General features: G+C 42.3%; 1 protein-coding gene across 1 annotated transcript; it reads right to left on the bottom strand.

Moving 5' to 3' along the window:
• Nucleotides 1–8140: 8140 nt before the first annotated feature.
• On the bottom strand, nucleotides 8141–25769 carry LOC120423989 (protein Wnt-1). Its single transcript, XM_039587986.2, has 5 exons — nucleotides 24560–25769; nucleotides 18356–18618; nucleotides 10823–11121; nucleotides 9390–9694; nucleotides 8141–9104 (listed from the first exon to the last, which is right to left on the bottom strand). Exons 1-5 carry the CDS (start codon nucleotides 24676–24678, stop codon nucleotides 8798–8800), a joined length of 1293 nt encoding a protein of 430 aa, XP_039443920.1. The 5' UTR covers nucleotides 24679–25769; the 3' UTR covers nucleotides 8141–8797.
• Between the last annotated feature and the right edge of the window lie 1450 nt (nucleotides 25770–27219).

The raw sequence follows: 27219 nt of genomic DNA, 5'->3' as shown, positions 1-27219 counted from the left end.
AGCGTTTCAAAAATGGGCAACTATGGACACTAGTTTAAAAAAATAATAACTGCCACTATTTTCAAAAAAAGTTACCTGAAAATGGCAATAAATTAAAAACAGTGTACTTTATCAAAATTAACTTAAGTACTTTTTGATTGCAAATTAAATTTTACATCGAAAAATTAAATTGAAGAATTTTTGCGACCAATATTTCGGTTTTTTTAAATCATTTTTGAAATTCATAGCTCGGTCAAAAATTTTTTGACCGTTCTGGAAATTTCTGAAAAGATGGCATTTGATGTTCCCTAAAACATATCAGAAAATAAAGAATAAAAATTGTGGTTTTTTGCAAATCAAGTTTTAGTGACAAAAAGTGAAATTAAAAACCACAAAAAAAATGTTTTAACTGTATATCATATTTTTTCAGTGTAGTCCTTATTCATACCTACAACTTTGCCGAAGACACCAAATCGATCAAAAACTTCCTTCCAAAGATACAGATTTTCGAATTTTCATAAATCATTTTTGTATGGACAGCTGCCAAATTTGCACTGAAAATTATATGGACAAACTAATGATGCAAAATGGCTTGTTTGGGCATACCGAAGGCACCAAAAAAGTTTCAGCCGGATTAAAAAATACAAAAAAAAATCGAATGACCGAAATCTCAGAAAATTGCTCAGTGTTCAAACTTGCAATTGCGTGGTTCAAAAATTCATGAACCCTTCTTCACGATTTTGGCTTTGATAATATCAAATTCAATTTAAAGGTTTTTTTTAAGTTTATTGTTTATGCCATGCCTGGCAGCCCTGCCCCAGTCTCCACGGTCAAGCTGTGGAATCCGGCAGCAGCGCCAGCCCCCAGGAACTGCCTCACGAGGTGGCATTGTACGGAATTCAATGGAGATCTCCCACCTTTCCCCTCCTCCTTCTCGCGACGATCACAACTATTTTTAATTAATTTAAATAACAATGTTGACGATTGCCTTATACGAGTGCGTCGTCCGTCGTCCGTGAAAAGCCCGGCTCAGCTGATGCTCGCTCAAACATACTGTTCAGCGTGTGTATCAATAATGCAAGGAATCCATTGGCCATTTAAATTGGAGGCTCCCCCGACGATCTGATCGTCAATCAATTTAACAGGTCTCCTCAGCAGCGCACACAAAAGATGATTAACGGGAAACTTCTGGGTGGTGTGGCTGGCTCTGGGAGGGTGAACTTTTCTTCCATAAAACGCAACGCACAACCACCTCACTCCAAAGTGTCAGATCTGTCGGATTGCTGACAATAATTGAAACCATTAAAAAGACCCACTTCGAAGATGATAATGATAGCAGGAGGAGGAGGGGGGAAGGATCGATGATGATGTCGAAGAAGAGTTGCCGCCGCGCCGAAGACGACGATGATGATAATGATGGGGAGGTAATGTTGAGGCGCGCTAAAGAGGATGTTCCGTGGTAATGTAATTGAACCGAAATTGGCCAGTCGCGGCGGCCGGGCTCGTTGCCACCCAGGGAGGATTTTTTTTCGGGACGTGAGCGACTTGAATGCCCTGACGGGCGATGAGCGCGAAGAAGGGTAGCATAACTTATAATGATTGGTGGGTTGAGTGAGACGTTTTGTAATGAGTCACTTCGAAGTGGTGTTTATTGGGGATGGGAAAGCGGGTAAGGTGAATCGAAAGCAAAGGCTAAAGAATGACATAAATAGACTAAACCGAGTTAATAATTAAAAAAAATCATCGGTGAGAACAATGAATCCACCAAATAACTCTTTAAATTTATGATTCATTGCAATCTCTATGGTATACAGCTTTCGATGAACCTTGGGTTTTGGTGACTGTTTTATGTGACTTGAATTCTGACTAGTTGACATGTTTTGAAAAAAGTAATTTTTTCACGGCTCAATGAATGCTGTTTTATTTACTATCCACTATAGCAAAAATGTGAAGAACACTCGAAAAAAAGGCAAAACGCTATCAAAACCCAACATAATCTAAGGATGATAAATGTAATCAAAAATACTAAGATGAAAACCAAAAAAACATAAAACAAGAGAGTTTAATAATTCTGTAGAAAATGTTGCTTAAAAAACTCATGTTTTCGAGATAAATAATAAGTCAATAAAAAAAATTGACAGTAGAGCGTTAATTTACCAAACACAATAAATACCACCACGATACCAATTTCCCCGAAAGCTTCAAATTTCAAAAATTCAAATCGAACCAACGATCTATACATGAAGAAAATTAAAACCTTTTACAGATTTGTTTCCTTTTTTCAAAAAATAAGAGCTTATTTAGAAAAAATAGAAAATAAATGTTTCAGCTTTAACCATAAACCTTATCAATTTAATTTTGTTTCGAAAAGAGAGCTGCTTTTAATATTGATTATTAGGCTTAGTGATTTTTAACGCTCAAAAAAAAAATTGCTAATTTCACGGAGACATTAATTTTAAAACACCAAATTACTCAGAAATTTCACGGAACTATGAAAATGTTATGTTAAACTTAAACTTTTTTGTAGCATTTTTTCCAATAAAATTATTTTAAAGGTTTTCATCTCACGTTTCAAAAACTTAATTTAAAATAATTAGGCTAAAATAATTTAGTCTGTGACAAAATATTAAAAATTTTATTCAAAATCAGAACAGAACAAAATTTAACCTTTTACCCAAATAATCAAACATCGTGAAAATTAAATAGGACTGAGAAAATTCAAAAAAGGTTCTTAAAAGATGACTTTAATGATAAAAAAAACTTTATTTAATTTTGAATAAACCACTTTTAATTTCTTTTTATATTATATCTTTCAAATTAAATAATAGTTAAATTGTTATTACGGCAAATGAAAATATTGATAAATTCAGTTAATTGCCTATGATAAATTGATAAACTATTATTGATACTCTAAATAGCAATCGATTTTCTCAATATTTTACTTTATTCTGATGGAATTCAATTTCTCAATATATATACAGCAATTCCCCACGAAAACAGCATGGAAAAAAACAAAAGTCCTCGGATCGGGCTCAAAATATTTCTGGGAGTTCCCTGGCCGAAATAATTAGACCCGTATTTTTTTTGTTTGGCCATTAGGGTGACCTACGCCGTGTTAGGGTGGTCTGAAAAATGGCCATTTTCGTCGATTTTCGTAAAAACCACTTTTTTTGAAAAATCAGAACTCCTCGCCATTTTAACCGATTTCAATTGTCTTATACGCAACTGTAAGGTGATAAGTTGGGCTTTCAAAGAAAAATAGTAAGAAGTTTCAATAATGTAGCCTAACATATGAAAAGAGCGTATGAAACTTTAAAATGCCGTTTTGACGGTGTCTGGACTAAAGAGCCTATGTCTGGAAATATTTTTATCAGAATCCCCGCACATTTTTACATAACATACTAAAAAATGGGAGGAGTTCATTAACAGGATTCCGAGATATGATTTTTTGAAAATAAAATCCGTGTTTTTCGACGCGCCACGCGCAAAAACCGGAAAATGACGAATTCGGCAAAAAATTAACTTTTTTCACTAAAACTGCGATAACTTCAAAATTTCAGCAATGACCTATACATGTCTGGGTACTAAAAGTTGCGTCTTTTAAATACAAAAATTTTGGTACCATAACATCTATAGGTCATCGCTGAAATTTTAAAGTTATCGCCGTTTTAGTGAAAAAAGTTGATTTTTTGCCAATTTCGTCATTTTCCGGTTTTTGCGCGCGGCGCGTCAAAAAACACGGATTTTTTTTTCAAAAACTCACATCTCGGAATCCTGTTAATGAACTCCTCCCATTTTTGGTACATTATGTAAAAATGTCCGGGGAATCCGATAAAAATATTTTCAGACATAGGCTCTTTGGTCCAGACACCGTCAAAACGGCATTTTAAAGTTTCATTCGACCTTTTCATATGTTAGACTACATTTTTGAAACTTCTTACTATTTTTCTTTGAAAGGCCAACTTATCACCTTTCATTTGCGTATAAGACAATTGAAATCGGTTAAAATGGCGAGGAGTTATGATTTTTCGAAAAGAGTGGTTTTTGCGAAAATCGACGAAAATCGCCATTTTTCAGACCACCCTAATACGCCGTAGGTCACCCTAATGGCCAAACAAAAAAATACGGGTCTAATTATTTCGGCCAGGGAACCCCCAGAAAAATTTTGAGCCCGATCCGAGCACTTTTGTTTTTTTTTTCATGCTGTTTTCGTGGGGAATTGCTGTATATATATATATTTTTTTGTTTTTGTTTTGTTTTATTTTTAAAGCTTTTTAAAAATAAATCAATTCAATAATATTTCAAAATCCGAACAATCTTTAAAAAAATATCAAAATAAACTTGTTTAGTCAGTTTTAACAAGTTTTAGTTGAAAATAAAAAATACAAAAAATAAATGCCGAGAATATTTTTTTTCTTTGACGGATTTATGTTAACATCATTTAAGTATTCACAGCATTCACTTCTCAGTTGTATCAATTTCGTGTTAATGTATTTTTTGTTATTCAATAAAACTAATAAAATTTACTTTAGAAGTCTTTAGAACAAAATATTTATCATATTTTTATTTTAAAGAATTTATATGAGAATATTGATATATTTCACGGAAATCTTCAAATTACCTCACGCTGTCCACGAAATTGAAAATATGCACTAACCTTATTGATTTTTATTTATTATTGAATCAAACGGATTTTTTCAGGGAAATGTACATCTTAAGAGGGTTTTTTTTCGGATTGTTTCATTTTAAATAAATTCAAAAAACAACAAGTTTGATTGTCATGAAAATTATTCGTGTTTATTTTTCGAACTTTTCGATGTGTGTGTTTTTTTCTTGCATTCAACATCCATGTAAAGAAAATATATAAAAAAGCGTTATTTTTCGTTTCGATTTCCCTTCTTTCTTTTGACACATACTCCTGTTTTTCCTGACTCTCACAAACCACAACAAACATGCAGTTTTATTTTTCATCCATTAGTGTTTTTAAAAAAAGAGACAAACATCCACAAATAAGATAGCTATTAAGTAGGGAGCCTAACTTTCTTACACAAAAACTTGTTTTAATATAATAAGACGTTTTAAAACAATTATCACCTGTCCTACTACAAGAGCGGTTGCACTATTTACAAAATGTTTCTTGGGGGGGGAGGGGGACTTTCTTACTTTGCTATGGGCACTGTTTAATTTATCAAAGGGGACGTTCCAAATCAACATTCTCTGTTAATAAGTTACTAAAGCAATATTAAATAGGGTGTGTGTGTGTGATTTGAAGATTTGGAGAAACATACATTTTAAAACAAACAGATTTCATTCGGCTTACAAAACTACTATTTACAACAGTTACGAATCGATGGGGGCTTCCTCGCGTGGGCGTATTACAAGGAAAGCGAAAACTTGAAGATTAACTTATTGTTGAGTTAAGTAATTTGACACATTGTATAAATTTAGGCAATCAGTTGGTTTCGTTGTCATAATTGGATTGTGGAAATTTTGACTGTTTTTTTTTTAACGAAAACTCACATTTTAGCCATTTTTTTCGAGTCAGTTTTAAATTGAATATTTCAGCTCAAATTAAATCTAAAACGAAAACTTACGAACCAAAATGAGTGTAATGCAACACTTCAAGTTCGTTTTCGAGTGAAGAAATCAAAAGAAACTGTCAGTACCGTTCGCGAGATCCTGCGATGTTGTTTGGATCCGAACAGTTCCATCTGGGTGGTATTCGATGGAGGCTGATCAGTTTCTTCCGTTTTTTGATTTATTGTGCGAATGAGATAGAAAATCAAACCTTCACCGGAAAACTACTGTCGAAGCGTTGCACCACAGAATGCGCCAAGCTCTGCAGAAATCGTTTGCAAAATAATTCGAAAAGAGTTATTCGCTTCAGCTTCTGCTTCGAAAAAAGTTTCTAAAGTACGAAATTTCATTTTCGAACCAAGTCATCAATTCCTCTTCCAGAACAGTTTTTCCTGCAAATTAGTGCCTGCACTGAACTTCCTATACAAACAGCTGTAAAATTTTGAAAACACAAAGCTATCGTTCCTTCTTTTGAAAATAAAATTCCATTAATTTCTATCAGTCTTTCGTTTGATTGTTAGTCAGTTACAAATTCCGTTCGCCTAGCTGCTAAGGGGGTACATCCTAAAACTACGCAAAAATATATATTTTTTATAACTTAGTAAAAATTTGTTTCTCGTTTTCCACCTATACACATCTTAAGCCTAAACAAAACAAACTTTTTTCCTTTCTTCTACACACTAACGCTAAGTAACTGGGATCTCGTTTCTCGCTTACAGAGCTAGGTCACTGTTCAAGGGGGGTTTGGGGGGCCTAAGTTACACAAAAAATACTATACGATTTCTCCTCAGGGATTAAATAGAACATTTAATACTGAAACAGTTTTTGTTGCTTTCGTTTTTGCTTCGTCACAATGCACAGTGGTCCAGATCGCAAAATTAAGTGGAAAATGGATTTTCCGAAAAATGGTGACGTTTTGGAGCTTTGGTGTCTTCAGAAGAGTTGTTGCAAATGGAAAGGGGCAACTTTTGGTTTGGTTCAAAATTAGGGTGGTTCACGATTAGGGTGATTTTGAAAATCTAACTTTTCAGGAATATTTTTGGGAATTTTTTTGTCTTCTAAAAAGTTGATGAGCTTGCCAATCCAAGCAACTTTGTCGAAGACACCAAAATTTTATCTCGTAATCTACGCCTTCTATGACCAAATTTATAAAAAGCATCTGAGCAAACCTTCAAAAATCAGTTTTTTGAACGTGGCAATTCAGGGTTAACTTTTAGAGAAAAGTGATATTCGGAGCACTTTTAGAGCTCTACAAAACAAACATTTTAATTTTTTGACATGTCAATTTGGACTTAAGGGTCAAAAGTTACAGCCATTTTAAGGTAAAAAAGATGCAAATTTAAAACTTAAATATCTCAAAATGGCGCAAGCCAAATTTTAAGCACTAGGTTGCATTTGAAAGAAGAGATCTAGCACTACAAACGCTGAATAAATCTCAGGGGTGTTTTTCTTTAAACTTGAGATATCTTCATTTGAAAAAGTCTAATTTTCAAGGGAAAACCATATGGGACCACCCTAACGAAATTCGAAAATTGTCCAAATATATGTTTTTCCATGTAATTTTGCCCGCTGAATCTGAATCTGCCCTCAGAATTGAGCCAAAATGTCAACAAATCGATTTTTGGTCATATTTTGGGTTTAAATGATAATTTTACATGGAAACCCAAAATATGACCAAAAATCGATTTGTTGACATTTTGGCTCAATTCTGAGGGCAGATTCAGATTCAGCGGGCAAAATTACATGGAAAAACATATATTTGGACAATTTTCGAATTTCGTTAGGGTGGTCCCATATGGTTTTCCCTTGAAAATTATACTTTTTCAAATGAAGATATCTCAAGTTTAAAGAAAAACACTCCTGAGATTTTTTCAGCGTTTGTAATGCTAGATCTCTTCTTTCAAATGCAACCTAGTGCTCAAAATTTGGCTTGCGCCATTTTGAGATATTTAAGTTTTAAATTTGCATCTTTTTTACCTTAAAATGGCTGTAACTTTTGACCCTTAAGTCCAAATTGACATGTCAAAAAATGAAAATGTTTGTTTTGTAGAGCTCTAAAAGTGCTCCGAATATCACTTTTCTCTAAAAGTTAACCCTGAATTGCCACGTTCAAAAAACTGATTTTTGAAGGTTTGCTCAGATGCTTTTTATAAATTTGGTCATAGAAGGCGTAGATTACGAGATAAAATTTTGGTGTCTTCGACAAAGTTGCTTGGATTGGCAAGCCCATCAACTTTCTAGAAGACAAAAAAATTCCCAAAAATATTCCTGAAAAGTTAGATTTTCAAAATCACCCTAATCGTGAACCACCCTAATTTTGAACCAAACCAAAAGTTGCCCCTTTCCATTTGCAACAACTCTTCTGAAGACACCAAAGCTCCAAAACGTCACCATTTTTCGGAAAATCCATTTTCCACTTAATTTTGCGATCTGGACCACTGTGCAATGGTCGCTTTCCGGAAAGGGCTGCTTGTTTTTTGTTTAATAAATACTTATTATATGATACACGCGCTGGGGAAGGGCGGGGATTGTGAGCAAACGGGGCGGGGGACCTACTTCTTAAGCATTATTTTTCTCTTGCGAACACAAAAAATAACTAAAGAAAAGGAGTCCAAGCAAAAATATATAATATTTTTTGGTTGTCAATTTAGTTAATTAAATAATATTTATAAGGGCGAAAAGAGTTGAAATATATATACAATTTAACCGTCACGCAGTGTGCTGGCCCAGGGTCATTGAGTTGATTTCCGAGTCTCGCGTCGAGTTTTTATCTTAAACTTTTTCAGCTACTCCCAGAAGAGATGAAATTCCTCGAGATTAAAGCGGGGGGAAAAAACGACCTCGCGCAACGCACCGAGCCACCAAATGTCATCCATTATAACTTAAAACAAAAGTCGAATATTTAAGATAAGGAGATGTTCTCGTTTTTTGTTTCGTTTCTTCAACGCTCCTTCCTTACCCCGGCTCGACTTTGGTTCCCACCAGTCACGGGAGATGAGTCTTCGGGCTCGGTGACGGTCGCGCAAGACGTTTTTTTGTGTCGTCTCTGTCCCCGTCTCTCTCGATTCTTGATCACACAAATCCCTCCCGAGATTATGATTCAGAAATCAACGCAAAAACCTGAGCTGGACCCCGCAAAGAATACGTGAACGATTCTCTACAATTCTGCGTTTCGTTTTTTTCTGCGCTGGGCTTTTTTGTTGACTCGCTACCTCGTCGAAACTTCTGCTCCTACTCCACCTCACAGACATGTGTGAATAATCTTCTTCGTCCGACACAGCTTACACTTTACCTCGCAGCACCAGTGGAACGTGCAGGCGCACCGTTCCACCACGATCACTTCCTGCGTCCGGTAGCCCCGGCCGCAGCACATCAGGTCGCACCCGTCGACGCCGATCGACGTGTCGTTACACTGGCGGCCGTGCGTTCCCTGGATGCCGAGCCGGGGGTTCCGCTCGCAAAACCCCGGCGACGGTTCCAGGTAGACCAGGTCCTTCATGCCCGGCGGTTTGTGGTCCGGGTTGTGCGGCTTGAGCTGAAAGTTGTATCTGTTTGTGGAGAAAGGAAAATTATGATTAGTTTTAAAATTGCAAGATGATTTGATACGATTTGAAAGAGGTATAACCGTTGGAGCTCAAATTGCTTGTAAGTATGCCTTAAACGCAGCTCTAGCAACTTTGGATTAACTCGGATCGATTTGGAATGTTCTACAAAGTTGTTCCCCGTGCAAAAATCTATAGGAATCATGATTTGCAAGACATTCTCTCTAATTTATGACTATCAAGAAACGCAAACCAGAAATACCTCATTTCCCATATAAATCTCAAACTTACCGATTGATCTTCTTCTGCTGGTGACTCCGCGCGTGGATCGAGTTGCTCGAGACGCTGTTCGGGCTCGAGCCCACCTGATTCGGGCTCTTCAACCCGTTCGGGTTCGCTCGGTTCGACAGCGTCGCTTCGTTGACGGTCGTCCGCAAACTGTTCGAGACCATCACGCGCGAGGCGCCATCGAAGCGATCCTTCAGCAGGTCACCCACCACTCGGAAGCTGGGCAGACGCATCCAGCAGGTTTTCACCGTACACGAGCCGGACATCCCGTGGCACTTGCACTCCTGCCGCATCTCCGACTGTACGTGCTGCAAGAGAGAGAAGATATTGATATCATAAATCGTTGGAAGATAATTTACGACCGCGGCGATCTTAATCGTGAAGAAGACGGTAGAGCGCTGTGCCGCATGCGACCGTTTTGGGGCGCACTCGCGAGTCACGTTTCCCCCGGCTCAGAACCCCAGAACCGTAGCCAAAGCAGATCAACGAACCAGCAGGGGTCCCTTCTTCAATAATTTACTACCCCAGGAATGCAGTTTACAAGTTCATTTCCCCACACACACGAGCCCTCTCTCTCCCGAGGTTTGATGAAGTCCAAGTCCTCTGCAAATCCACAGATTTATGGCCACATTAAATAGCCATTTATTTCGTTTTCAATTCAAATAAAATCCTATAAAAATCAATTAAATATCATCATCCTCTCGAGGATTGCCCGCGTTCTTTTTTTTTTGCATTCCCGATCGCGCGCGCAGGTCTTAATCCTCGATCAGTAATCCCAGCTTTAATTGCCGTTCTTCACCCTGCTGCCACCCAAAAAAATCGGAAAGAAGCAGTCGAAGATATAAACGAAACGAAAGAAAATCCGTTCGAAATCGAAACCACTTCACACTAATCCCTTCTTTGAGGTCTTCGTCATCGTCGCGAAGATCGCGCGAGAGGCAGAGCATCAGCAGGACTAATATGTCACTTAATTACAATCACCACAAATTAATAAAATTCATAAATGATTTCATTAGGCCTTTTATCAGCTGTCAGCGGGCTTTTAATATATGGGAATTCGTCGGCATTTTTTCGGCGGACTCTGGGGAGTCCGCGCTCACGCGAGAGCCCACATGGCGAATGGGGATTAAAACATTTATTAATGAAATTTAAGAAGGAGGGAAAAAAAGTGGAGGCTTGCGAAACCTCGAGGCTCAGGCGGTAGTTTGGAGGTAAGCACGAAGAAACGGTTATAAATAAATTTTATTTATTTGATTTCTCTCCGCGGCTGCTGGCGGTTCACAGCAGCAGCTTTCTCGACTTGTGTGGTACTCTAAAGAGCTTTCGTTAATTTCACCGCGCGCGTCCCCGGATTACCCCCCGAGATAACCGTTGAGTGTGCGCGCCCCACTTGAGCGTAAAACTATAACCCAAAAAACGATGAGGTATGAACTTACCGATCGTCCAGCTTCGTTGTTGTGCAGGTTCATCTTCTCACGCAGCGTCCGACCGCGCTCGCCGGTGTCGACGAATTCCCGCGAGAACTTGAACCCGAACCCGATGTTGTCACTGCAGCCGCCCCACTCCCAGTCCCGGACTCCGGCCACCGCGCCCATGCTGTTGGCCTGCGGTGCCCGGCTCTGGTGCGAGTAGTCACACGTGCACGACTCGATCGATCCTTCGCTGCAGGCCCGCGCGATGCTGTGCGTCACGGCCGCGCTGGTGATCGCGTAGATGAAGGCCGTCTCTCGACATCCTGGAATTGGGAAAAATGGGAAAGGAATCCATCAGTATCATACATATGCGAGTTGAGTCCCCCCGAAAGAGAGATGATTAAAATAAATTAAATCGTTTTGTAATCCTACTTATGGGCCGTCTAATCATGCCTAAGTCGTTCAACCGTGCGGCCTAACGAGAGATTCTTCGTTCCTTTTCATTACTTTGTGTGCTGCTCTCGAAAGATCAACCTTAAGAGCGATTGAGAGACGAGAGGTAAACAGCACGACCAGGTAGAATTGTTAAGCTCGGGTGTCCAAAAGAGGCTTACGATCCCGACCTTGGTGTTTACGGACATGGTTGGAGCAGTTACCACTAGTTCGTATCCAATAGAAGCTTCTGTAGCATGTTTGGATCGACCCGGATCAAATTGAAATATTCTACAAACTTGTTTCTCAAGCCAAAAACTATAAGAATTCAGCTTAGGAAGCTACTAGGTTGACATTACTAGTCTATACAGGATGACGAAGGTAATACCTTGTTTCCCATATAAATTCTACCAAGTATCAACAAGATATCCCGACTTGCTTGAGTTGCAATATTTTGAAACAAATCCCGAATTTTTCAACCTCCTCAACCTTCCGTCACGCACCATTGGACACACACTTTCCCAAATTATCGCCCCGAACCACCACCCAAGACGGCTCCGGATAGATTTGTCAATCATGGAGGACCATTGTCCGAGAAATGCAATTTGCAACGCCCAAATGCAAATGAATGCAGCGCAACCGAGACCTTTTCCAGCTAATCACCGAAATGCATCTCGAGTCCTGTGGGCACGTCTTTTCTTGTCGTTGCCAGATCCTGCAGACATCAAACGAGTTTCAGACAATCTGTTTGAAGAAAAACGGAGAATCTCCCCGTAAAACATACAACGCGCAGAGGAAAACAAAACGTATTGTTACGCCCATTGCTCAATTTACCCATTAAACTAATTGTTATTTAACGAAAATACCAGCAAAAAGCTGCTGCTTTGTTTGCTATCTCTCCGGCGGACCTCTCCCGGGAGGGGGACGGCAACCGGATTTCCTCTGTATGATCCCAAAACGAAAAAGGCGAACATTTCGAAAATTGCCTATTATTCGGAGCCTCGCCGGTGTGTGATGGACGGTCTCGCCCCGCCGAAAACCGGTAATTATCTCTGCGCGCGCAAAAACAAATCATAAGTGCTCGGTCGGATGTTAGGGTGAATGGATCTCAATCAAGATCACAAATATTTTGGCGTTTTGTAAAGGATTTTTTTGCTGCGGCAGCCGCTGCTACCAACCCCGACTTCCTTTTGTGTGTCAGCTTGAATCACTCGTCAGGCGAGATCATATCTCTGGGGGCGCGCGCGATGGCAAAGCCGGGAGATCCATTCATGATATACCTCGTGGTCCTCCCGGGGATGATGTCTCACGTGGCACGGAGATCGCTATCGAAGTAGGGCAAACCGTCAACCTGAACTGCTGCTGTCCATCAGGCCGGCGTGTGAACTCGCAAAATGGCTGAGCCATGACGCTCCGCGGTTATGCCAGCACAGTTAATTTATTCATCAACGAGCTCGAGGGATTAACATTTTTCAAGACACACTTCCCGGTTGCGTGATCGCCGCGAGGAGGACGAGAAGGAGGTATCAATTACCTACCGATGTCTGTGTTCCCCAAACCCGGGGAATCTGCGCGGCCGGTTGCGTTGAAATCAAAAGATTAAAGACTGAGGCAGGCAGGCAACGCTCTTTTTTTTTCGTTTCTTAATCCAATAAGATATGACTGAAACCGAGCGCGCGATGACTTACTTGTAGAGCGATCATTTAGCTGATGCCCAAAATAAATATACACAACTCTATTCGGGATTCGGTGACTCGGACTGACTGACAAATCTCAATAAATCAATTAATGATAGATCAATCAAGCGCAGCACCACTTTCTCGAGCCGGAGCGTTCGTCGGAGTCGGAGAGTGACAAATGACATCAATAAAGATTAATCCGTTCGGGGCTACCTCTGAATTATAGTTCAACGCACCAATCTCGCGCGCCCTGTCAATGATCAATCAATGGGGTCTCTCGATTTCATTCGGCCGCGGAGATTAATGGAGTACGACCGATTCACGCATTTACAAAGCGGGCCACTCGTGACGATAGAAGACAAGACAAATGAATTGTCAAATTAGTCCAACATTCCAACACAAATATTTGACGAACCGCTCCGATTTCTCGTCGTAATAACCCGTAAAAGCACTTATCACCAGCGCACAGCGCAAACAAAGAGGAGTGGCTTTCCGCATCGATAATGGCTCTTTTAATTGCTTTACGACCACCAGCCCAGAACGATGCGGCCACGCAACGGCCTTCGATCGGAGGCGTGCAACCTTCACTTCACAGATGATCGATCTCGCTCGCTGGGCTCTCTCAATGCCGGCCAATAAACGTCATAATTTGGCAGAAAAACATCTTTATTACCCGGGTTCCGCTCCCAGGAGGGCCCTTCGCCGTCCTTCGAGGCCTTCCTGGGAGAGAACTCCTGCTCCGGCAGCTTCCCTCTCAGCAGACTTCTCCTCGGGGGTGATTGATATATTGAGCGTAACAACTCCGAAACGTCTCAATTGTACCTTTTTTTTCTTTCCTCTCGGGTGTCTCTGGTTGGCTACCAAGTGGATGGACAGTGACTTCCCCGAATGCCGGCCAGATGTCCTGCGTGCACTTGACTCGTCCAAAGTCCTAGCTAGCGCGCTACAGGGAACTCCCTAGCCACGCGGGGTACCGAGTACAGGTAAGGATCTCCCGCGCGCCGGCAGGAAGTTTATGATGATTGATTGGGACATTCGAAAACGGTCGTAATGGAGGATCATCGCCCAGGGATAATACGGCGTGTTCCGGGGGTGTGAAATTGGGTGCTAATTCGCACTGAGTAAGCATTTCGGGACGCCCTCTGGGGAGTGATCGTCGAATGATTTTCTTGGAAGAGTTTCTTGGAGCAAATGTCACCGGTCCGTTTGGGTTTAAGTTGATCGAACGGATATAAGATCAACTCAGATCGGTATGAAATATTCTACAAAGTTGTTCCTCATGTCAAATCCTGCAAGAAACTTTCTTTTGGAAGCTTCTTTGGTGACTTCATGAAGCCATTCCAGTGAAATCTTGAAATAGCTGTTTTCCATATAAATCCCCACAGATCCGGAAGCTAATTGTCTGCCGTGATTTAATCGGGCAATCAATCAAACACACGAGATGGCGCTTCCAATGTGGACAAATCGAGCTCATGAATCGACATGATTTAACACACCCGACCCCGAAATGCCGAATCTTGGGATCGGACCTCTTCTGATTTATACCCCATATAAAATCGTTTATTAATATGGTCCGATACGCTTTGATGCGGTTCCCTAGGACTAGAGAAAAACATAGAGGAGAGCGCAAAAAAGATCGATCCCAAAAAAAAGAGCACACCGTCTGAAAGCTAGCCGGGGCACCAATATGAGAAATTTTTATTGCGGTATTATAAAAATAAAACTGTCATCATCACCATCAATTCGGGATGAGAAGGTACGAGCATAAAAGACACGCCGAAGAAAGGAGTGTGTGGGCTTCAGGGATCTTGCCGCCGTCAGCCGGTGTGGTCATAAACGTCGGAGCCTTTTGAATCCGGCCTGTCGGATCTCTCGGAGAGCTCTATTCCTAGACAACATCAACAACAGCAACCCCGAGAGAAGAAGAGTGCGGCATTATGCGGTTGCACAACCTGGATGGCGCGACGGTGTGACAAGATTTATAGCTTTTAATTGCCTTCTGGTAATAAAGTTGTAGAGCGGCGCTCTTCGGAGACCGTGTGGTCAACCGCAACCCCGCTCTGCTCTGCGGTGGGAGCGCCTTAATTTGCTGGTCAATTAGGGCTACCGTCGTCGCCGCGAACCACCGCCAACACCCGGGACGCGGGCCACACGGAGAAAAAAGAATTCCTAAAATCGTGAACAAGCGTTCATGAAAATGGGAACCACGAACAAAGTGTTCAAATTCCATGGTACGTTTTTCGAAATCGTACCATGAGATTTGAACACTTTGTTCGTGGTTCCTATTTTCATGAACGCTTGTTCACGATTTTGGGAACTCTTTTTTCTCCGTGCATGTGCGATAAACAAATCGAAGTGAGGAGATAAAATCGGCGATAAAAATATTCTCACGGTCGCGAGGATGTCACAAAAGTGGACCATCCACCGGTAGCCGGTCCAACCGGCTCGTCGCCCTCTATCGCAAGCTGATCAATCTTTGTTCCGCTGCAGGGTCCGCACCACTTCTCCAATCGGGACCACACGAGAGGCTCAGCAAATCGCTCGATTTTCGACGAGAAAATGATGAAATTAAGAGCCAGATAAGCACCCCTTCGTCAGGGGCAGAAACCAGATATTGGAAGCATTCCACGTCGGGACGTTTTTTTTTTATCTCGGAGCCTTAATCTCCTCCGGAGAGCTTCTGAGCGAGGAGGATTAGACGACGACGATCTGAAGATGGGACTTCGTCATCGTCAACGCGCGCGCGCGACTGCTTGGGAAATGACATCACGTTTCACGTCCAAGATCTGCGCGCGCACACCGCGCTGGAACTCCAGTAGTTCAAACATAATTACGAAAGAGTCCGCTGCATGAAAGGCGGTTATTGTCTTGGGCGACGAACGCCTTCGACGATCTGCGCGCAGATCTAGGCGAGTAAATACAATTTAAGCGGTTGTTTCGCGAGCTACCTGACGTAGAAGGAGGCTTCCGAGGAGCGACTCGGTGGGTTACGCTCTAGCGATTTATAAATGGCTTTCGAAAAGTTCAAACAGACGCTCACGACGACACGGCACGATGAATGGGTTCGCGTGGGAGGTTTGCTCTGGAAGCTCGCGCGCAAAATGAGGGGATGAACTGCGGGGGTGTTTGCCGATTAGAGTGTGGGAAAGCCGCTCGTTTTGTACCTCAAGACGAAGGAGGCGTGCGCTGAATTTAAATCAAACTGATTGGTGTTAATTGGATGTGAAAACATTTGTAGGGTTCCTTTTGACGGGTTCAACTACGCCATATTTTGCCCTCGCCAGCGAATTTCTTTCCGCGATTTGATTTGACAGGCAATTTTCTTGTTTGTTTTGCGAGGTTGAAATATATTCAACCGCCCCAAGGGATTTTAACGCACTGCGAGATAATTACTGTAATTTTTCCGACGGCTTCCAGCACTGCTTTAATCCCAGCGTGGACCATTGGCTGACCCCTCGGCAGCCCACCTAGTACATTAAGAAAACTTATCTACTTAAGCCGTACCACCCAAAGACACAAACCAGATCAAATCCCCCCGCTCGCACAAGCAATTAATTTTGCATGTTTACTTAATCAATCAGTATGAATTCGCTATAACTGTTTGGTAAATTGCCATTAATTCTCCGACAATTATTATAATTTATCGCCACTGGCCGCGGCTGCAGGCCGCCGAACCAGATGTGCAAACCCGGTCTACCAACCGCGTGGCGAGAGAGTTGCATTAATTAATGATACAGCGGCAGCGTTGCCAAGATTGCAGACTCTAATGGATCCCTCACACCCCCTTCACTCCAGTTCTCCTCTCAAAACGATGAATAATGACTTAATTTCTTCGCGGGAGCTTTCTTCGCGAGGAAGACTGAAAGCGACACCCGTCAATATAATTAGAGCGACCGACGGCTGTGGAGTTTGATCAGATTACGCGCGAGACCAGGAAGCTACCACGCGCGGGACCTCCCGGGGAGAGGGCGCACGCGCCGTTTGATGCGGGTCTCTCGGGCCCCCCCCCGATGCGCCGGATTGAGACCTTATGGGTGGCGAAAAGAACTGCTGGTTGATATCGCAGGTGGTAGACTGATACGTTGGGATCATTTTGGAGCAAAATACTGTAGTCCGGCTGAGGTAAACTCGAATATAACAAGTGTAGATCAACTCGGATCGGTTTGGAATGTTCTACAAAGTTGTTCTCCGATCAAAAATCTACAAGAAACTTATTTTGGTTTCAGATTTGTCGCTTTCGTTTAAGCATGTCATTGAATTGCTTAAATACTTCGATTTCCATATGAATCTCTATGGAGCGATTGACACTAGTCCGCATATGATTAAAACGAGAATATAAATTCCAGATCAACTCAGATCGGTTTGAAATGTTCTACAAAGTTGTTCTCCGATCGAAAATCTATAAAAATCTCTCATCATACCAAACTTTGTTTGACTTCGTGTGTAAAGTCAGCGAAAATGTTCAAATAGTTCTTATTCCATATAAATTCAATACTACGGCGGAAAAATACCAAACCTTAAATAAACCTCCCTGCAAACCCCGACAAAGAGCCCTCGGGCCAGACGTAATTCGAGAGAGATTAACCAGCCAATTTGGTTTCTACCAAAAACCATTTTCGATTGCGCACCCCAAAACCGTTTCCATTGAGCACATACGATGCCAAGAAAAACAACACTGGGTGTGTCACCGGAGAATCCTTTGTACCGACGGTTTTCCCCCTCTCAAAATAAAACCGGTGAACGCAACAGGACGAAGAAAAAGCGAAAAACAACGCTAAATTGTTTGTTATTTCGGCTCGCCGGAACCGAAAGGTTCCGCCTAAGTGGCCCGATTCCGGGATCAAGAAAGCAACCATTTGACGACGTAAACGTTTTCCGGGCCCTGTCATCGAGCCACTTGAAAGAACGTTAAGAACGTTTTTGATTTAGGGACTCCGACAAGAGCGTAAACTCCTCTAATAATAGCAATAAAACTGTTGTGCCTCTCTCTTCGGGAACATCTGTCCCAGGGGTTTTTATCTGATGGTGCAGAAGTGGAAAAACAAATCTGTAACAGTTTATTTTCGCAACATTAAGCCTCCAGTTACAAATGCGTTGAATGTGAAGAGGAAGAAGACGAGGGCCTGCGCACTCGTAACATGATCTTATTACACAAGGTCTGACATTGGAACAATGCGACGGGGTACGCCAACGGCGTAATCGTGTCTGGTGTGAAAATTAGCAGTGTCTCCCGGTATCTCCGCGTCGTAGGGTCACTATCGCAGATCAACGTGCGTACTCGCGCGCCTCAGAAGCTGACATTGAAACGTTCGCTCCGGACCATAGTCGTAAAATCTTCCTACGCAGCAGCAGCTGCTGCCTCGTACGCAAATCGGTTTCGCTTTTCGGTTATGTAAAGGCGACGACCACGCGGCTGAATGACAATGACTGCCACGCAACGACTTACCTCGCTCGACGATCTTCCCGAACAGATTCTTCCCCCGGAGGAAGTTCCGCGTGGAGCAGTTCCACCGCCGGTTCCGGAACTGGTGCTGGCACTCGTTGATCGCCATGTTGGCACCCTTGGCGATCGCGGCGAGCACGCCCGGATTCTCCCTCGCGAGCCGTCGCTGCTTCCGCCGCAACGTCGCGTGTATCGCCGGATCCATGTAGATCATACCGTTCGCCAGCGGCGAAATGTTGTTCGGTTCGCCGGCCTTCGCGATGCCCCTGTGGAAAGGAAAGGTGATTTTAGCATCATCTGTCAAAACAAACTTCCCCGGTTTGCTGGAAACAATGCCGGTATTTACACTGTCCAAAAATTCCAAATTCCCAATCCAAACACACATTGCTCGGAGATTCACCTGAGCGCTACGAGAAAGGGTCAGAAAGTCAACATCGGATCACGAAGATGGATTAACGCGACGACGACGACTGACCAAATATTAGTCCAGGAAGAATGTGCAGCACTTACACACACCCTTTGATCAGGCATTAAATTTCACACAAACAAGTCCCTTTTAGTCCCTTTCGTCTTGAGAGGAAAGGAAGTAACAAGTTTGAGATCGGAAACATATGTTTGCTCTTGAACGTCGTCGTCGTCACAGACGACGTTTCTTCGAAATTCGTAAAGTTCGCGTCGCGTCCAAATCTTGCCCAACGCACGAGATTTTTGGGAGTCCGAATTGGTAGGGTCAATATTTGGGTGTGAACATGCGCGCGGTACGCAAAGTTACGAAACCTCGGCCGTTGTTGTTTTATGCAAATCAGTCAGCTCGTGTCACCGCGGAATCGCGGTCACCAAACGAGCCGCTGGGGGGGTTGCTCTATTTGAGGTTGATTTGTGGTAAACAAGATTGACGAAAATAGTGGTGACACGTCGTTGGATATTTGATATCTGGGTGCTACCGTGAGTTACTTGATGTAATTGTACATAAATCTACTAAAATTTGAACTGCTTCACGATCGCGTTCTGCAAGTGTCACCGCAGTTGATCTCGTCAGATCCGATCTTAAAACTCGCGATCAGTAAGCAACTCACCGTTTCAGGAACCGAATCTCTTCCCAGAAATGTGCGCACGATCATTTGTATTCCCGTCAACGGCACCGTCGACCAGAAAGTGTCTCATTCAAATCAAAATTCCTCGCGGTAACCACACACTCCATAACTGTGTGACGAGTAATTTAATAACCATCATATCGCATCTCTCGCATACCTAACCTTAATGTTCATGTCCTCACGCCGGCGGAGTGAGCAAACCGCAGCATCCGTGGCCACGTTCCGCGTTCCGCGCAGAGAGTGTGACAAAGAGGTATTGCCATAAAATCGCCAACAATGACTACAAAAAAGCCACACGACAAACCTCAGCGCGAACATGTTTGGTCGCATGATTTGTTGAATATTTAATCAGGTTGATGACGCGCGCGTAGGGCTAGGATCGCGTAACCTAGATCATCCGGATCGTGCGACGGCGCTTATCCGCGTCCCAAAAATGGGCAGACAGCGATCGCGATCTCTCGCAGACGCCGATCTCCCCGGAAAGAAAGTGATGAAAGCGCCCCCCCCCTTCCGGGAGGTTTTGCCGGAGGATCTCGCGCGCGCGCAAAAACGATCCCAGACAACGCGTACTGCACGGCTCATAAATTACGCGCCGCGCCAAGATCGTTGACAATCTGTCCACCAGGTTGTCGCCGGCCTGATGAAGATGATGGGATATGAAATTTTGCAGCATTCATTTATGGCACTTGGCACTGCGGTGACGAAAACGGCAAGATTCACACGATCGCGTCCCGAGTTGGCAAGTGTCTCGAGATGGTCGGGACGCCCCCGTGGCCGGCAGGTATCGACGCGCCGCGGGACCTCGCACCGCTCGGGACACCCATCCCGGGGACACCTTATTAGTATTGCTCGATCGTGTATGACGAGATGTTCGGTTTTATGCCCTTTTTTAAGACGCTTCCCGGGCAAATGACACACACGGCAGTGAACTGCACCACTCTGTCAACACACTGGATCCAGAAAAGCCCGAAGCAGAAAAGATGATTTACAATGCACAGCAATGTTGTTTATGATAATTATTATTACTGCCTTCGCCTTTTTGTATTGTGGAAGCAACTCCACCATTTTTTGTTTTGTTTGCGACGACGACCTGCACAACAGACGCATTTATTGTACCGGGGCCCAGAAGTCGGCAATTGGCTGGAGCTTCTGCCCCCTTCTTGTCTTGCATTGTCGTACTCGGTGTGCAAAAGACAAACTAATTTACTTTTATAACAAGCGGTTATTATGTAAGAGTGCACTTTTTGTCTGCTCAAGCGGGGATCGGGACCAATGTGTCACTCACCTGGACCACGCGGAGCGTATAAATCATCAATTTCGCAAGAGACCTCAAGAAATCGGACGCGAAAAGTAAATTTTAAAATTCTTTCAAATTAAAATTTACACATGTTTTACGCGATTGTGATCGGTTGTACTCATCGCCGTGTTTGCTCCCAAAGAAGCCGAGTTTTTTTGTCGTTGTTGCTTTTGGAGTCCTTGCGACGAAATTCGGAACACAAGCGGAACGGAATGTGTCCAGTGTGCCGTGTGGACAGGCAAAAAGTGGCAAGATGACAAGATTATAAACGCGCCTCCAGGTTTTGTGAGCGTTTTTGAGGAATTTTAACATGGTGGAATGTGGAAAACTGTGACTTATGAACGTTTGAAATTGTTCTGAAATTTCGTGTGATTGAACAATTAACAATCGATTTTAATCTCGAACCTAATTTTTTTAAGTTGGACATTGCTGAATATTTTTTTGAAAGATGCTCAAGATAAGAGAATCTCTTTGGATCAAGCAATACTAGTCCGCATGAGCTAAAATCGAATTTTGTAGTTGCAGATCAACTCGGATCGGTTTGGAATGTTCTACAAAGTTGTTCGCCGATCTAAAATCTACAAGAAACTAACTTTGTATTCGGTTTTGTCGACTTTGTGTAATCAAGCTGTTGAATTACTTAAATAGCTTGTTTGCCATATAAATCGCAAAAGACAATAGTCCGCATTAGCTAAAATCGAAATTTGCAGATTGAGATTAACTCCGATCGGTTTGGAATGTTCTACAAAGTTGTTTGTCGATCTCAAATATAAGTGAAACTCGTATAGGATATAGTTTTTAGTTGTCTTTGTAAATCTCATACTGAGTAGATTTTGAGCTTATAGATCAAGTACAACATAATTAAATCAATTTCCCACGACAAATCATTCTCCCAGCACCGCGTCTAATCTTAAAATCAATCAAAACCGTCGTCACCGATATCTCGTTAGCGAGCAAATAAATTATTCCAATAATTAATGGCAATTTGCATCGCGCGCAAAAAATCCCATAAAACTCGGCCACTCGCTGTAAACGGTAAATCCCGTTCAATCACCGGCGCACGTTGCACCAACAATCCAGCTCGTTCTGCAACCCCACCGGACTCCACTCAGCCCCGCGAAGCGATTTGCAATAAAACTAAATTAATTTATCAAACGCCAAGTCTCTCCCGAGCTACCCGATCTTGTCTGTTACTATTAATCAAACGGGTAATCATTTCGCTTCCGAGAGGGGGATTCTGCTCCCAGAACACCACACCACAACTGTCGAATGAAAAATGACACCACGGTGTTAATTTGTCATTTATTGCGCTATTAACAAACGCCTGTTTCATTTCATCTGCTTGCAAAGAAGACTTCTGCGGAAGGGTTCGTCGCCTGGACACATTGAAGTCTTTTGTGCGCAACTCCTTCGCGAAGCTTCCTGGGAAAGTCCCACCTCACACGACTTTCAAGCTTGCCAATTTCTGGCCACTTTTGGTGCGCGAAAAACGGTTTCGCGTCACTTCCAGATCGTGTTAACAAGACACGGTTTCCAGTTCTGGCCTGACAAGCAAATTAATTGCATTTCACACCCGTGATAGATGTCCGCGTCTCGCGGAGTAGTTGCAAGTCGCCGCCGGGCTGCGATTATCACCTGACCTGATTTCCTGACGACGACGTCGTCGCCGACGACTACAATGTACGATATCTCAAGTGTCTTGACGGGGACCTTTTTAATAGCCCGAAGTCCCAGCCCATTAAAATGGGCCATCAAAAGAGGCTTTCCCGCGCCCCAGGCGCGGTCACACGCACTTTATGACGCTCTCAAGGGAACCTCCAGCTTTAAGGGGAAGCGATAACGATCGATTTGGGTTACGCAAAAGATTGCAAATTAATTAAACAAAAGTCGAGCAAATAAAAGGCGAAGGGCTTTTGCGAGTTTTAATTTAATTAACGCGCAGCCAGCCTGTCTCCTCGGTGGTGGGTTTCGGTGCTGAATACAAATCAATTTGGACTTGCGGCAAGAATTTGCATACCTTGAGCTCTCGCGATCGATCGCGGACCAACCGCGGACGTCTCAGGTGGTAATGAAAGTGATTGGAGCTGCTGCTGCTGCAGCAGGTCGACAAGAAAGTCCACGTTCGAGGCGCGAACGGATAAAATGTTGCCGTGCACGTATAAATTATGTTAACGAGTCTGTTAAATGCCATATAATGTTGGTTAAATAATAAAATTAATTACACAAATAATTATAATCAACATTTATGATGATTACAGTATTGATTACAGTGATCGAGGTGAACGTTGCGAACCGTTGCACAGCTACTGCAGCGTCTCGTAAAGTTGGACACGGGAAATGAGCCGAGAAAAAATAACGAGTTTGATCGCGAGCGGGACAGGTTGGAACTCTCAGGGCCAAATCACTTATGTACAACATGCATTTCCATACGGACACGCGTAGCTCGAAACTAGTTGCGTTCCAACCACAGTCCCCGAACCTCTTCCCAAGAGAGCTATAAATTTCCAATTAATCACCCCCGTCCAAAACCAGCAGAGCGCGGAGGTCAAGTCGTAAAAAATCTCCCAAAATATTAAGATGATGTCTGTATCAACCTTTGAGATCTTCACCCAAAAAAAAACAGAGTGCCTAATGGGAAGTTGATGGCCCACTAAATGGATCATCTGACGCACACAAACTTCCCCGGGTGCATCTGCGACGACTTTACGATCTGTGTATGTTTTTCCCCCGCTCAGAAACAAACCCCGGTATTGATTGATATTCTCCACCGTCACTTTGCGCAGGCAGTCCCTTTAACAGGTACTTTGGTATTCACGGGGATCGGCGTTGATAAATGGTGAATCAACCGGAACGCTAATGGGACTACGTGACATCATTTGGGGACCAGCAGTTGCTGCTGCAATGGAATGGGTGGTGATGGTGCAACCGATATCGCGTTGTAATGATAGCCGGAGTACAATGAGGTGATTGAGGGCTGTTAGAGTAGGGTTTTATTTGTAATTGAGGCTGAGTGGGGGGGGTAGGTGGAGCTTCAAAATTAGATTAACTGAACTGATCAAATAAGTAGTTTTTGAAACAATAATCCTGAAAAGAACTTATTGAAAACAATACCAGTCGAACTCCACAACTGTAAATTTAATAAAACCATAGTCCTGCCTTTAACTAAAATCGGTTGGTTAAGATAAAAATATTACTCTATATCCAGTTTGTTTAAATATTTCAGAGTGGTGTTATTTTTTTCAGGATAAAGTCAATTTTGAGATGGAAAATAACATAAAAGTGTCTTTTATTATTTTAAAACTTGAGGATTTCCATTTCTACTTGAAACATCATTTTAATAACTCCAAAATGTATCGAATCTAGTTGTCTACCAACATTAAAAAATCACTTCAACAGTTGTAAACATAACGTCCATATAGGTAAAAGCAATCTCATCTCTAAAAGGATTTTAAAATAAGTTTAAGGTGAATTTATAAGTTATTTATAAAGCAGCTTCATAAAACTGAATGAAATAGAATCAATTAAAAAAAATGCGAAAAGAAAACATTTTAACAAGATAATTGATCACATTAAAAGACGAATTATGAGAGTAAATGATGAAATTTGATGGTTGCAATTTCACTAAATTTTTAGTAGTTTGAACAAATTCTTTTCACTAAATCCATTCAAAATTACTGATCGTTTTAAATTAGTAAACATCAATAAAGATCCAAGATCCGTCGGCAAATTCTGACGAATATTTTGAGTTCAAATTTAATTTCAACGGTTAAAAGTCGACCAATATTTGCATAACTTCAGAAAAAAATTGTTACTTACCACCACATCGATCCCCGTCCCCGGCCGGGTTTGCTTTTGCTTTCCACCTCCGCGCTCGTACTGCTGACCGCCATCAGGCAGACCAGGAAAAGTGTCACCAGTTCCATGCTGACAATCATCACAAATTTTCCCACACCAGAGGAAAAACACAACCGATTTTCAGCTCGATCAACGCTCACGTTTGTTCACCACTTCTGTACACACTCCGTTATCTACAACACTCTTAACTGCTAGAACTAGGCCAAAACTTCACACTCGGCTTGCACTGTCAACGGTTATCACTAAATTGATCATTTTCTGGTAAACGATCACATGGCTTCTTGCTAGAGGGCAATCCGTTGTGGACACATTGATTCGATTTGTTTTTTCCTTAAGGACTTTCCACACCAAGTCGCGATCACTCTGGGAAAAACTCTTCAGAAAAAACTTTCCCGCAAAATCCTGACCACCCAACCGCTGCCTGCTCTCGACCTGCTCTGCTCTCCAATATCCTCCCTGGACGGCCGACAGTGTTGTGCGTTGCGTATCGAGTTTCGAGAAGAAAAACACACGTCGTCGGGGGCCGAGGGCCGAACATCAATCACGATCGCGCACGAAAACTGTTATGCTCAAGCTCTGCGCTTCTAGGCCACCGATATCCTTCCTTCTTCGGACGACTGAGCAGAGCACCTTCGTTGAGTGTGTGTTGTTTGAGTTTGAGTTGTGCCTCTGCTGCTCTCTGCCTGCCGAGCTCTCCTCGCTCTCTCGCCTTCGACAGAGCGTCCGTCTCCTTCCCACCAACCAGCCGATCGGTCGCTCTCCCTCTCTCTCACTCACACACAACTTGCACGCTTTTTCGCCTTACGCGATTCGCCTTTGTTTTCGTTTCTCTCCTTCTTGTTTTTCCTCTTGCCACCTCATTTTCGTACACTTTTGCGCGCTCTTTGCTCTCTCTCCCTTTGCTTCTCGTAAAGTGTTTGTGCTTTTCGGACGCTCGTCACCACCTCCTTTTTTTGTTTCCTTTCTTCGTCGGCGTTTCTCGTTCGTTCGGCGATCGATCGTGCCACTCTTTTCCGCGCTGCGCGCGCTTCGGGGCTTTTCCAGCAATAAAAGCTCTCCCCAAATTGGCCGGCGTGAAAAGAAAGGAAATTTTTCCCCGTTTTCTTTGCGCACACTTTGCTCTTCAAACACGATCGTATTCTGCCCTCTCTCTGTCTCAACACAAACACATTCTTGACGCGATCGTCGATGATCCTGCGGGGCTCACTTCATTAATGAAAAACACCAACATAAACAAACAACACGCAGCACATTGCCGCTCGTGGAGGCACTCTCTGAGTGACGACGATCGACTTGAAGTCGATCGTGCACCACCAACATGCTCGCAGCAATTCTATCACTTTTGCGTCATTAAAGTGCACTTAAACCTAACCTCAACCCGAAAAAAAACTGTAAAAAAACTGCAGGAAATAAAAAAAGAGCCCCCTTCAACCTCACTTTAATTGTTACCAGCAGCGGGGTCTAACCTGAACTGAAACTGTTTCACCTCGACGCACGTTTTACGATTATGCTCTGCCTCGGAGGAACGACTCGGCGACCAGACCGGCGCGACGCGACGCGATGATGGGATGATGTGTGTGATAGTAGGGCGATGACGAAGATGATGACGACGACGCACCAACTCGCGTTTTATTCCGGTGGATCAACTCTGACACGCATGACAATGTGATACGCACTGTGGGAGTGTTGAGGGTGTATTTGGAAACAAAAATAACTCTTATGCTTCGAGTAAAAATTTTGTAGTTTTCACAAATCATCCAAATTATGATTAGATATATTCCAATTGTTATCAACAAGCTTTTTGGTTACAAATCTTTTGAAATTACCAGTATCATTTGTAAAAAAAATCGTGTTTCGATCTGTTCTCGATAAATTCACAAATTATTTTCTTTAAATGCTTTAGATTATTCATTTGCACGTTAACGTTCACTATGTAAAACGAAATTCCAAATGATTGCAGATGAAAAAAAATAAATTAGCTTAGTACAAATCCAATGAAAAACTTGTTGAAAAATACATTATACACAGTACATTTTAAGCACAATAAGTTAAAGAAACATATTTTTGATGATTTTTTTTTCGGTAAAACAATCTTTTTTTTTGTGCTGTAAATTGAAAATTCACCAAAATTGAAAAAAAAATCAACAAACTTAAACAAAAATGATAAAAAACGAATGAAAATGCATTCCGTTGAAGTAACTTGAAAATAAAGTTGCCCTTTGGTTTTAAAAAGATTTGCAACAGCCTAAATTATATTACTGATTGTATTGTATTGTTACATAGGGGCACGGGCCATTCCTAAACCACGTGGACTTTTTTGAGATCTCAGACCTATGAGTAAGGCTACCAACTGTACGGATTTTTTCCTTACCATACGGATTTTCGAACCTCTTCGCGGATTTTTAACAGGCCGGAATTTTTGTAGGGAATTTTACGCATAATACGGATTTATACGGAATTTTAACAACTTTTTAATCATTGAATTGCTTTTTTGATTTGGTCTAAGCTTTTGTTAAGTACACAGAAAAAATATGTGAATTTACTTGACACGGAAAAAAATAATTACATGTAAACTCAGTTGATTTTAACGTAAGATTCGACGTAAACGGTTGAATCACACG

Source organism: Culex pipiens, chromosome 2 (genome assembly GCF_016801865.2).
Source record: "Culex pipiens pallens isolate TS chromosome 2, TS_CPP_V2, whole genome shotgun sequence".
In the NCBI taxonomy this organism is placed as follows: Eukaryota; Metazoa; Arthropoda; class Insecta; order Diptera; family Culicidae; genus Culex; species Culex pipiens.
Note: the sequence above shows the minus strand (reverse complement) of the source record. Positions and strands in the feature narration are given on the sequence as shown.

Excerpts from the sequence above, each read along its gene's own strand:
- LOC120423989 (XM_039587986.2), bottom strand. The coding sequence starts at position 24,678 with ATGATTGTCAGCATGGAACTGGTGACACTTTTCCTGGTCTGCCTGATG. Across the intron at positions 11,122-18,355 it reads CGGGAAGATCGTCGAGCGAG|GATGTCGAGAGACGGCCTTC; the intron begins GTAAGTCGTTGC and ends TCCCAATTCCAG. Across the intron at positions 9,105-9,389 it reads CAGCAGAAGAAGATCAATCG|ATACAACTTTCAGCTCAAGC; the intron begins GTAAGTTTGAGA and ends CTCCACAAACAG.